This window comes from Rhea americana, unplaced genomic scaffold (assembly GCF_003343005.1).
Source record: "Rhea americana isolate MKP2758 unplaced genomic scaffold, rheAme1 scaffold_127, whole genome shotgun sequence".
Classification (NCBI taxonomy): Eukaryota; Metazoa; Chordata; class Aves; order Rheiformes; family Rheidae; genus Rhea; species Rhea americana.
Window position 1 is genome coordinate 1 of NW_028185339.1, and position 13,326 is coordinate 13,326.

Consider the following 13,326-nt stretch of genomic DNA (forward strand, 5'->3'; position numbering starts at 1 on the left):
GGGAGGAGTGGCTGACACACCAGAGGGCTGTGCTGCCATTCAGAGAGACCTGGACAGGCTGGAGAGTTGGGTGGGGAGGAACCTCATGAAGTTCAACAAGGACAAGTGCAGGCACCTAGGGAGAAATAAACTCGTGCACCAGGACAAGCTGGGGGCTCACCTGCTGCAAAGCAGCTTTGCAGAGAAGGACCTGGGAGTCCTGGTGGACAACAAGTTGACCATGAGCCAGCAATGCGCTCCTGTGGCCAAGAAGGCCAACAGTCTCCTGGGGTGCATTAGGAAGAGTGTTGCCAGCAGGTGGAGGGAGGTGATCCTGCCCCTCTACTCAGCCCTGGGGAGGCCTCATCTGGGGTATTGCATCTACTTCTGGGCTCCCCAGTACAAGAGACATGGAGCTACTGGAGRGAGTCCAGCGTAGGGCTACAAAGATGATCAGAGGGCTGGAGCATCTGCCCTACAAGGAAAGGCTGCGAGAACTGGGCCTCTTCAGCCTGGGGAAGAGAAGACTGAGGGGGGATCTTATCAATGTGTATAAGTACCTGAAAGAAGGGTGTCAAGGGGACGGGGACAAACTCTTTTCAGTTGTCCCGTGTGACAGGACAAGAGGCAATGGSTAGAAGTTGAACCACAGAAGATCTACCTGAACATGAGGGGGAATTTCTTCCCTGTGAGAGTGATGGAGCACTGGCACAGGTTGCCCAGAGAGGTTGTGGAGTCTCCTTCTCGGGAGATATTCAAGGCCTGGCTGGATGCAACTCTGTCTAACATGCTCCAGGTGACCCTGCTTGAGCAGGGGGGGTTGTACTAGATGATCTTCAGAGGTCCCTTCCAACCTTACTGATTCTATGGTTGTGGCACCACTGCACAAGGTGGTCCCCTTCCTTCTTTGTTTTTTTTAAAGGATGGATTGTGTAGTTCTTCAGTTGTGTCTGTGAACTAAAATCTTTCCTGAAAGGAAATTCAAATAAGGCTGATCTTCACAAAGTGTGCATTGGTTCAGCTGTGCATAATGACTCTCAAAATTGAGTTGGCTCTAGCTTTTAATTGCTAACACCTCAATTTCTCTAAATGTAAAAGGAGGAAATAATCTCAAAACTAAACCATGATAAAAACACTACTTAAACGTAGAAAAGATGGTTGTAGAAAAGACCCAAAAGTGACATACAGTCTGTGTTCCTGCATGGGAAAAAAAGTCAGGTAAAAACATGCTGCAAAGACACAGACATCGCTTAACTGTCAGCCCAGATGCAATGGTGCAGAGATCCTTCAGGTGATGGAAGTAATCCAGTGAGTTTTGGATTGACTGACCTGAATAATGTATTCTTTGAAAGTTTAATTTACAAYGCAAAACAGTCACCAGAGTGTACCATAAAACTGCCTTTTGACTTAAGCTTTCTTTTGATGATGTCTGGAAACGTTCCTGTATACTGCTATAAAGCTCTCAGCATGGGATTGTATTTTATCCACGTCTTTTAACCACAGATTCATACTGTTTTAATTTATAATTTTATTATAGGTTGCCTGTTTTTTTGAGGAATAAATTGGAAACAAATAATTTCTGATCTGATGTCAGGATGATGGTTTGGAATGTAGAAATATTTTCCACTGAGCTGTGCAGCCATTAATTGTTTTGTCTATTAGTTGCAATTCTTAATTATTATTGGTTGCTCTTTAAAAATCTTGATTTGTAGTTCTCATTTTTAGTAAGTACCGTTAGATACATAGTTTGTATATTTTGATTTTTCTGGCTTTGAACTTCTCTTAAATTTTTGCTATTTAGCAGCAACATTTTCAGTGAAAATGTTCATAAACAATATATCAGCATGTGGAAATTACAGTAAACACACATGCAAAAAAGGTTAAAAAGGTTTATATGAACAAGTGTAGCAAACAAGTGTTTTCTCGTTAGTATGCAAAAATTTATATTTAATCAATAGAAATGTATCTTTCCTCTGAGTTTCATCAAATTTTATCTGGTATTACTGAAACACTCAAGCCAGGGAACTCCAAGACATAAGCAAATAGAGACTCATGTCTCTTAAAAAGTCAAAGGAGAGATTGCTGTGATTGTTTTGGGAAAATTCAAGAGCATAGAGAGCAGACSTAAGRAAAGGGAGGATGTAGGTGGATGCTGCTCAGACCCAATATAAATTGCTTCAGCTATTAGTCTGAAAAGAAGGCAAGAAGGAAGGGATTCCAGCTGGCCACAGGCACATAACACCCTCCTTTGCCAGACATTTGTTCTGTCGGAGGCAGCACATTCGATTTTGTGTTAACTTGGATGTAGTCTACAACTTCTAGCAAGAACACAGGAGTCTGATTCCCAGATGCAGCTCTTTCTGTATTATATCTTTTTTTTTGTTATAATATGGGAAAAAATGAATATACTACAGATGTGAAAAAACAGCATATGTCAAGGTAGTGTATTATTTTAATCTCAGTATCTGACAAGGAAGGAGACAAGCTGGTTTGTCTCCTCGTATGTAGCTTCCAGAGGCAGTACTGAGAGCCTGTAAGGGGAAGCATTAAAGAGATTTTTTTTTCTGTAGCTAAATGAGGTTAAAGAACGAAGGTAGAGAGCTGATGGTGGTGTAAGGCAGGAATGAGAGCCAGATGCTGATAGTGCTGAATGGGGCATCATATTTGACAGCAGTATGGAGTAGGGCTGCCAAGATTCTGAAATGGAGGGAGACTCTGAAGCTGTTTTTGTGTAGCAAAAACTGACTTCCAGTTCCCTCCTTATGCCTCAGAGACAGATCTTTCTGTCTCTTAAGGAGACAGCAAGATCTGTTCTCTAGCATTCCCTCAAAATTTGTCCTTCAGCAGAGCCTTATACCTTAACTCTGTCTTGTCTTTACCTTTTAGACAATGTCATGGCTTCTCTGATGTTGCCTAACATTTAAATCATACAAGGTCCAAATTTGCTTATAACATTCACTTCCCTTTGGTTTGATTAAAGCAGCTTGCATTTCTGWGGAAATTCTTGAATAGATGTGTTTTTGTCATACTTGCAGCTTGAAGATAGGTTCATACAATTGCTAGTTGTCTCTGCAAATTACTTCATCTATCTGCAGAGCATGAAATGGAGTAACATCTTAGAGACCATTCTAAATACCATTCAAAATCTTATTTTATGACAAGAACCTTAGCAATGTGATCTCAGCTGGCCTTGCTTTAAATTTGACCAGATGACCAAGACTGCTAATTATCTGAAGTGCACCCTGTGTTCGCGCACTTTAGATCTAACTTAAAAAGAAAAAAAAAAAAAAAACTAACTTAGAACTATTACCAGATTATTGCATTAACGTATTCAGTCATTATACTCAAGTCTAAAGCTTAGGGCTTTTTCTTTATCCAAAATTAACACAAATGCATTCCATTTACAGCTAGATTCTTACTTAAAACTGCCCACAGGTCTTATTTGCTGGCAAATCCAGCCCTCTATTCTTCATCAGAACAAGCCAACTTCCAGAATAGCTTCTGAATTCTTAATCCAGGCTGGCAAATCACTCTGAAATGCAAGCACCCAAAGAAAGGTAAATCACATGGACTCCGCACAAGTCTCTCTAGCACAGGAGATGCAGAACTTGAGGCATTGCATTTACAGTGGCAGAGTGAGGGATCTTCCTCAGCAGCTGAGGCTGCTGGGGCCCACCCGGGAGCTGGAGGGCTACTTCCCAGGCTGCTGCCTGGCCTTAGGGGATCCGCCGGCTCCACAGCAGCTCCCCTTGGAGTCACGCCCAGCCTCTGCTGTTCACAGAGATGCTGTGGTTTCCAGCGCGAAAGGCAGAGGCGGCACCCTGTGTTGGAGAAATGATCATGTCTTAGAGCCTTTTCCGTAATGTCAAAACTTGCACTGGGTGACATGTGGCAGGAGGCGGCACAGAGGGGGCAGCGGGCTGCCATGGCTGCACCAGGGCTGCCAATGGCCGTGGGACTGCGGGAGATGCTGGATCAGCACCTGCAGGGCTTGGGTATCACCGCTGTCACAGTGGAGCACCCTCAGGTAGGCCTGCTGCGCTGGTGGGGACCAGGCCACGTCCGCGGGGTGGCGGATGCTCAAAAGAGCTTGTTTTGAGGCTGGCTGTAGTGCCTGCRTGGCCAGGGCCAGCCAGAGTGTGTGTGCGGGGGGTGGGGGGGATGGGAACACCCACCTCCGGAGCTCATCGCTTGGAAAAAAGCATGCTCAGGACTTGCACAGCCGTGTGTATTAGCAAGTTACTCTGCTTAAAATCCTTTCCAGATACGTTTGTAATTTTAACATTCTAAGAGGAGTTTTAGTAATGCTTTTTTCCTTACCTCCTTCAGACCTTTTATTCTTTCTCCAAGACAAAAATAAAAATCTACTTATGACAGGACAAAATAGATTACAGGTGTATGTGTGGGGTTTTTTTGTTGTTCTTTTTTTTTAAAAAAAAGTATCAATCTTGAAATTATCAAAATTTGTGTTTCTGTTTTGAGCCTAGCAAAAATATTTCGTAACTGTTGGGAGAATATCCACTTGGTCATTTGCTTCAGGATTTTGTCACTCACACCCCAGCTGGCAGAACTCTCTTTTGCCTTCCAATTCCCCTGTTTTTTTCAAGAGCTCAAGCATGCTGATGGACTATCTGGTAGTGAATTTCTCAGCATTCAAGACCACCAGTCAACAGYGGACTTCAGTGCAAAACCTGAGTCTAGCAAATGCAATAGATGCACAATCCTTTCCAAATGTATTCCTCTCATTCCCAGTTTAAATACATATACCTTATCAGAATGATCCATGTATGGTGGATCTGCACAAAACCATGCTGTCAGAGCTGCCTTTTTCCACTTTTGAAGTGTGATATGCTTGCTGTATACATCAGAGAGAAATGATTGAGAAAGTCTGTAGGACCAATATGTTGTATTTTATTTGCATTCTTTTAAAATTTCTTCATAAAAGGGTACAGTTTTTAGGCTTAGTATAACACTCAGTATTTTCTATATACTTAACAAAAAATACCTGTCAATAAGCTACTAAAAATCTAATRGGATATAGAGTCTCACACTATAATAATTGTATTTTCCAAGTATTCACTGTTGAAGAAATGATGCCATATGTCCAACACTTGAAAGGAGGTCACCGTAAAAACCTTTTTCTTAAAGACAAAAAGAAGAAAGGGTTCTGGTTGGTGACTGTTCTACACAACAGGCAGATTGATTTAACTGATCTTGCTAAAAAAACTGGGAGTTGGGAGTGGAAATCTAAGATTTGCTGATGAAAATGCCATGCCGGAAAAATTGAAAGTGGGCCAAGGATGTGCTACACCACTAGCCCTCTTCTGTGACCAAGGAGACGTGAAGTTTGTACTGGATGCTGGCTTTCTGGAAGGTGGCCATGAAAAGGTGTATTTTCATCCAATGACAAGTTCTGCAACCATGGGATTAAGCCCTGAAGACTTTCTGAAGTTCGTGAAATCAACAGGACATGACCCAATAATCATCCATTTGATAAAAATATTAAGTAGATAAAATTCACATTTTTATTATTAGGCATCAATTTTATAGAGCAAAACTAGTGGAAGTTTAATTACAAATACAATTTGAAAAAATAGGCATGCTCCTCTTTTTCARTTACCTATATCTGTCTTCTATAATCTGGTGAAAAAAATACTGTCTTCAGGTTATTAAAAGTTTAACAGAATATTCTTTTAAAGAAAGATATGTTTGCATTCTACCACTAAGTAACCAGTGGCTAGAAAAAGGTTTTATTTAAATAATGTTATAGTGTTTAATAATAAAACTGATAAAACTGGAACTTTCAGTATGTGGTACTGCACTTGAAATGCTGAAACTTAAGATAACATCATTAAGAAATAGTGAATTAAAGTTCTAAAATATTTGGCAATGCACTTAGGACAGAAATGTCTAGATTGTGTACCTGCACCCATCTATCCCCTACTATATTGCTTTCCTGTTCTTATTTTTACCTGGGTGTGGGAGAGGGGAGAGGGAAACTTAGTTATGCTGTCCAGCACATACTTGATTGTCTACACTCTTTTTTTTTTTTTTTTTTTTTTTTTTTTNTTTTTTTTTTTTCCTTTTCACTTTCCCGGTTAGTATCCTGCCTTGGGAAATTTTAAAGTATTCTTCCAGTAACTCCAGATGGTATGGCCACCAAACGTCCCATTAAGATGGTGTGCCTCGTCCATTTTACAGCCTCTCCAAAAATGGCAGAACGTGAGGGAGTAATCTAAAAGCAGATTATACAGGGGTGTGAATCACTGGTACTAGTCTCTCTTCTGGCAGAAAAGCTCTGAAGAATAACTGTATTCTAGATTCCTGGCTGGGTATAGTATTTACTGGTGATAGCCGGGAAGAAAGTTAATACAAGCAGCGACTATATTAACTTTTGTGTACAATTTCTACTGATTCATGCACCAGTGGAGGACATGCATGTTCTCTGCTGTACTGTAACCTTAATCAGCATATGGGAAGCACCTAGAGAAACAGCAGATGTACCTGAGACACTCCCTTCTGCACAGGAGGAGGGGACTGCATGTAGAAACATCCATGTCTTTGAAGAGGTTGTGGGGAGGCTGATCTGGCATTAAATAAGTGATATATATTCAGTATAGAAAAGTATCTACTATTGCAAGAACAAGACCAACACATTCTCAGCATTAAATTTCTAATCTAATTCTTTCTACTCTCCTGCCCAAATGAATAAAACCTCTTTCAAATAGATCTTCTTTGAATCAAGAAGCAGAAAGTCCACAAAGTCCAGTAAATATGCTGTGCCAATGAGTACCCACATAAAACCCAAGGATAAGGGAGTTGTGAAAATGAGGGACAAAATTTGAAGACAACAGCAAAAAGGGCTGTTGAAAACAGCCTAATGAAAATGTCTACTTTATGTAGGAAATGTGTCTAAATGGCAAGCAGTAGTATGAATACAGGTTGAGGCAGAAAACAAAAAAAATGTAATACAGAAAATGGAAGAAAAGACGACGTAAAAAGACTTGCAATCTTTGATTACTATTTGCTATTGTGTCATATTGAAGGACCTAGCAGTAAAAATGATAAAATGAAACATTTCAAATRAACACAAGACACAAAAACAGTCAAGGTGACTCTGTTTCATTATATRTGGTCAAGACTGTTTTATGAGCTGAAGAAAACATCAGTTATGTTATTTTCTACTAAGAAAATGAGATTTTAAATTCTGTGGAATGAGCAACTACCATTAAATAAGCAAAGAAAAAGCATCTTATAGGGCAAGGCAAGTTACTTGACAAACAACCTTAATACGATTTCCTTCATGTCCGAAGATTCTGGCACCTGTATTCAGAGAGGTGAATCTACAAAACACTCCATGATGTAGCAGTTCAAATTCTCCCGTCTAGAAAGATGCAAACAATCCCATCTATAATGGCAGTTCTATCAAATAGAAAGAATATGACCCAAAAATATTCTAATAGAAACCCATAGGAAGTCACCAGAAAGCTGTCCAGACACAAGTGATTTTACGTTTTTTTTGTTAAATAGAAAACTGAAAGGAACATCTGGTATTTTGGAAGCCGGTTAATTAATGAACTGTCTACAGAACTCTGAATTGATAAATGTATTATTAAAATAGTAAGATGTTAAGATACAGAGTTAGGCATCTGTAAAAATTTTTTTTAAATCCTTGGCCTCATACTCACCCTCCCTTCCCTTAAAGGTTTCTTCTTTGAGGTACCCCAAATCCTTTATCATTTCCAAAAAAATTACAGAGTATATTTGATTTCTGTCAATTTTTTTTAAATCCAGAAAGCTTTAAATGTGAAAGACAGCGTATTTTAAAGACATATGTATAATAGTACAGTTTACTATGCTTCACAAATCTTAAGTCTGTACAACCTAAAATTTAACTACCTTTTTCCTTGGAAAGTGATTGAGGCTTGCCTCAGCCAAAATAATGGCCATGTAAAATCAAAGCTTCAAATACTGCACTTGGGAAATTTGTAATGATTTGCTTTTGCATTTACTTATGTCTTTTTAAAATAATACTATAACAACATATAGTTCAAAGCTACTGGTCTTCACAAACAAACACCACAAAACAAACTACACACTGTCCAACAGAATTCTGCTATAGTTTTATAGGTTTCCTTTCAGAAGAAATACTGAACACATTACCAACTGACCACAAAGCTATTATTCAACATCAACATCCTTCCAGTAACATCAGTTTCCAGAAAAAGTGTGTATAAATATACACACATAAAATAAGAACAAAAATTATTTGGTTTGGCATTTTAATAACATTATTAAATGTATACAATGGTAAACATTAAAAAATTCCTCAATCAATACTTAAAAGAAATTACAGTTTTAAATAAGAGCTTTTAAAGTTCTGTTTCACACCTAGATACATTCCTTTAAGGCAGTTTATTACTATCAAAGTATTATTTACATGTATGTTATCATCTAACTCTAAGAATCACACATGAACTCCTTTGCTGAGGCTGCATCATGTTTTAAAAAAATTAAAAATAGTACATGCTGGGAATGCTACCAAATCCCCAGCAGACTAAGCTTCATCAGAAAATAAATGAATTTTTTTTATTTATGGTATCACAACATCATGTTACCTTGAACTAATAATGACAAATCTGGCAATTCTTGCTGTAAACCGCTGTGCCGTTCTATTGTATGTTGCCCAAGAGCTGCTGTATTATTCCCCTGGCAGTTTGTTTTAGAAAAGATGAAATGTCTTCCAAATAGTTTTCTTTCTTTTAAAGAGCATAGACCAGAAAGATTAAATGCTTTACGTAAGTTTGGTACAGTTCAAGAAAGAAGAATTAAAAAAAAAAATCAGACCATGGAGAACCTTGTGACTGCTCCTCTGTTCTGAACTGCTTTGCAGAGGAAAGTGCTGGGAAAAGTAAATTTTGATCTCCTAAAATGCAAATGTGTCCTTCTGCTGCTTTTGGCTAACTTAGTGAACACAAATCAAAATCCAGCTCTGGTCTCTGAACTGATGTGGATAAAGAGGCTTGAAACCTGCTTTCAGTAGCACAGAAAGACAATAGTCAAGACTCCAGCACATACATCTGACCTGTGCTGAACTCTGACCTAACAGGAGGTGTAAGGATGAAGTCTATAGCCAATCTCTCTCTCAAACCTCTGCTTATTCTCTCATATGGGGAAACTTCGCTTATATTTTTTTAATGGGAGGATTTCACTTCTGATACGCTTCATAAGCTTAATAGTAACACTGTCATCTGTATCTAAACCCTGGCAGTGATTGCACAGATGTCTTAAGAATGTGTAATAACATCCAAAAAGCAATGTAGGAAATTGTGACAGGTAATCCTGGACAACTTAATGAATATAGAGAAGAGCTAAATAAATAAAAARCCAGGAGATGCCCACGTTGAGAAAAATGATACGGCTAGGCATGGCGAGGATGAAACCGTATGTGCACCCATCATGTTTCTCAAAGAAAATCATGAGATAAAATGCCATGCAACAGTCACAGCGGTTTGTCATTCTCATGTACTTTCCCCAGGGTCTTTAAGTATCTGATATATCTAAGCACACAACTGCACAGGTTCCATGAATACAAACAGCATCTGGCACTCAAGCTTAAATCTGTTCATTCAGGACACGTGTGCTCTTCTAAAAGCAATGATATTATTAGTAAATTAGGGTTTAGTATCTTGAAATGTATCAATCCTCAATGTTTTCAAGGAGAGCAAAGAGAACCCAGCAACAATTAGACCCTGAAATTAGTCTGAAAGCATGAAAATCTAGACTCAGAGGCATTTTCCTAATATTTAAGGTATTTCAATTCTCTTTCGTAACAGCTATCTTTTTAATAAGGGCTAATGGCATTACAGATTTCATGTGTCTTCTGAATTATGTGAAGGTAGCTTTTCCTTCAGGTTTTATGGCTATRCTTATATTGCAGTACAGAAATGGCACAGATCAGGCTTAACACCAAATTCTTATTGCTTATAGTACTTTTCTCTTAGAGCATATCCAGCCTATGTCTGGCTCATTTTGTATTGTGGGAAAAACTCACATATGCCCCAAGCTTTAAATGCATTTAGGAACACCTAGATTACCTGTAGTATATACAGGCCCTGACACACTGCACCTGCATCTCACCTGCCCTTTTGCTGATGTCCTGTAGCAGTCAATCAACAGTCTGGAATGCCCTGAATCCTTTTCAGAAAGGTCATGATATCAGTTATCACATGAGAAATTAATTCACATGCAACTAGTATCCAGCTGCTTACAAAAACATCATGGCTGAATAGCACTGGATTTCAGGAGTGCTGTGGGCTTCTGACCACATGTAGGATCGCTTGGCTAAGTGTTGATACCCTGCAAAGCTCTATTCGCTTCCACTGAAATGAGTGAGAATCTGACACTGAGAATAAGCAGAGCAGAACTAGATACTTGTATATACAAGTCAACAATCAAAATTAACTCATGGATTTAATAAAATACCAGAAATGTCTTTAGAGATGTACAAAGAATGGAAATTCTATCTGCTGGAGAGCTGCAAAATTTGTCTCGTTTAAGGAAAAATTTTAAATTCTCCATGAAAAAAATCCCAGGCTGAACAAACATTTGTAGTGCTAAAATAAGTCTGTTTTGATTTAGAACTTGTGACATTTTCCATCAGGAAATAATGAAGTCACTTTAAAGAAACAAACAAAACAAAACAAATAAWAAAAAAAACTAAAGTGTTCCACTTCTAAATCTGTCTGAACTTTCCTTTTTTCCCCCTCTTTTTCACAAAATTTCAGTTCAATCAAAATGTGTTGCCAGGATGGTTTTGCATCTGTTGAACTGCATTCTCCAGTGAAAAATGATTTTGTTCCAATTATTCCCTGACAGCTTGAGACTTTATACATCTTAAAACCTGAAAGCCTGAAAAAACAAGTTATTATTGAAGCAGTTGCAGCAGCTCTATCACATTGTCAAAAGAACAGTGTGATTAAATTGACAAGTAGTCTGTAACTCTAGTTCTACAAATACTTACTGTCATGCTTACCTTTACTTATGTGAATAGAGATAGCTGTAGGTTAAAGTTAAGTATGGGTCTGTTTGGAATACTAGACACTAGGAGATTACACTCTTAACTTAAACCTCTAAAACAGAAATATGAATGTGCTTACTGATTTGTAATAAAAMAAAACTCTGATAGTTAATAAATTCTGGATCTGCTTTTAAGTTCATAAATGCTTCCTGTGAGCTCTCTGCAAAAGTTTAAGACAACAAATGTATACAAGCATTAAAAGTACTAACATTTGTTGACTTTAATGTAAATCATTAACAAACAAAATAWATCTTACTAATAAAAGACAACCTTAAAAGGGAATTGATTGAAAAATGTGTAAGATATTATTTACATTTCTTTTTGCCATCAAAAGATCTCCTAAGCCACAATCAGCTCATGTCAAAAGACAAACAATAAAGAGATTAATTAACACATAAACATCATAAGACAATCTTATTTTGGAAATGTCATTTGTTGAAAACAACCTTATATTTAAAAAAAAGGTTATAGAAAAATCATACCTGACAATTTCCTGTCAAAAACATCCGAACATATATATCTTGGGAATGTGAAGAACACAAGTGATGAACATTATATTCTGTATAATGTGATATTCCATAACTCCCATTTTTTTGTTATTCAGTTTTTTCACATATGTAAACAGTTTTTTCTCTTGCAGTATGCAAAAAAAGAAGAGCATAACTTTTTTTTTTTTAACAGCAATTTCATGTGGATTATGCTAACCAAATAAGGCAGTGATGTGCCAGTAAGCTGTGAGGTTTTTTTTTTTTTTTTAATCTGTATATACAGTCAATTTCAACAAAATACTACAGCATTTATTTCAGATTTACAGAACTAAATATAAACTGCTAGTTATGTTTTTTGGCTAATTATTAGCAGAAGCTAAGCAAATCAGTGGCTAATTTCATGAACAGAAGAAGAAAGAAGTATTTTTTTTTTCCTGGAGCAATTCTTGAGACCTTAAAATTCATGGTCCTTAGGGAGATGAGAACTGTCCTTTATTCAGTAGATCTTAACAGTGCAATGTGCAATAATTCCTAAGACCATCTAACAATTTTCGGCAGTAGACTCCAGCAGAGCTCCTTGATTCAAGGAAAGAAGGAAGGTAGGTAGGTTTTTATTTCTTGCCTGCTCTAGTCACGAAGAATTGTAAAAAATTCCCTTAATTTTTATTAATGATTCCTACAGTCGCTGTCTTGTTACTTCAGAAATAAAGGCTTCATATTGAGATACTGAAGGACACTTTTTCTCTCTGTGTTGAGTTGAAAGGTAGAAAAAGAAGAGAGAACATAAGAAAAGCTTAAAGCGTAGAAGTTTAAAATACAGAGTTAAGTAACTAACAGAACTAACAGCACTAGTAGCATACACTAAAGATGTTTTAATGAGGTCAAGAGAAGGACAGAATACTAAAGAGAAGTTTCATATAAAGGTACTTTCCCTATATAGTTTATAAAACTAAACTGTTTTGTTAAACTATTATTTTAGATTTATCTGTCACTTTAAGATCTGCTTCAATATTACTTCATAATCTGATTGTACTGAACTTTTCACCTAAAGAGAAATTTGAAAAATAAATTGGCATTATTATAGGTGAAATGGGATGATGTTCCCTGCCTCTATAGGCAAAATAACTGAACTAAAATAAGCTGTTCTGGCTTAAGTAAAAAGCAAGATAGAAGCCAGTTAAGCAAGCAGTATTTATGTCCGGTTAATGCAATGTGCACTTGTTCTTATATATAATGCTGTTAGTTTGTTGTAAATGAAATTAATCTCATTTACATTTTGGGCAGGAAACTCACCACTTGGCCCACATCTCATGTAGTGGGTAACAGAATTAGGAGCTTTGTTGCTCCCTAGACCTGCTTTTTGCATTTCTGCTTTCTGGTATAGCTTCCACATCTGCAGAGAAAAGCATTTCATGTTATTCATTGTATTTATCAGGACATAAAAAACCCTCAAGCATTAACATACATTCTACCTATTAGTARAGCAAAAAGATATACAAAAGTATTTTTTTCTAGAGGAAAAGACAATGGAGAGGGATAGAAGAAAATAACTGGAACTACCTACTCATCTATGCTCATTAAAATTCATCTTGGAATTTAAAATAATCAGATATTATTTTCAAAGCCCAAGCAGATATACTCATCTTTTATATATACTAGGTCTAAATTTCTACCCATTTGAGAAGGAAAAACAAAACAAACATAGACGTAATCAAAGTTTGCTGAATCTAGAAGAGAACTTAAGACATCTTCCTTTGCATTTTTAACCTCCTACACATT

The 13,326-nt window shown here is 37.3% G+C and overlaps 2 protein-coding genes across 3 annotated transcripts in view; one reads left to right on the top strand and one right to left on the bottom strand.

Moving 5' to 3' along the window:
* Positions 1-3,904: 3,904 nt before the first annotated feature.
* Positions 3,905-5,493, top strand: LOC146600145 (prolyl-tRNA synthetase associated domain-containing protein 1-like). The gene is given in 3 exon segments (XM_085326085.1): positions 3,905-3,974; positions 5,053-5,198; positions 5,200-5,493. Coding segments are annotated over 3 exon segments (510 nt in total).
* Positions 5,494-7,085: 1,592 nt separating this feature from the next.
* CCDC88A (coiled-coil and HOOK domain protein 88A) overlaps positions 7,086-13,326 on the bottom strand; it is a 95,725-nt gene continuing 89,484 nt past the window's right edge. Inside the window, exons 33-34 of one of the 2 annotated variants that reach the window (XM_085326061.1) lie at positions 12,841-12,940; positions 7,086-11,692 (exon numbers count right to left, since the gene is read on the bottom strand). In XM_085326061.1, coding sequence (XP_085182187.1) covers positions 12,876-12,940 — 65 coding nt within the window. In that variant the 3' untranslated portion in view covers positions 7,086-11,692; positions 12,841-12,875. Of the gene's footprint in view, positions 11,693-12,840; positions 12,941-13,326 lie in introns of those variants that run through there. The other variant, XM_085326062.1, reaches the window with a different exon arrangement.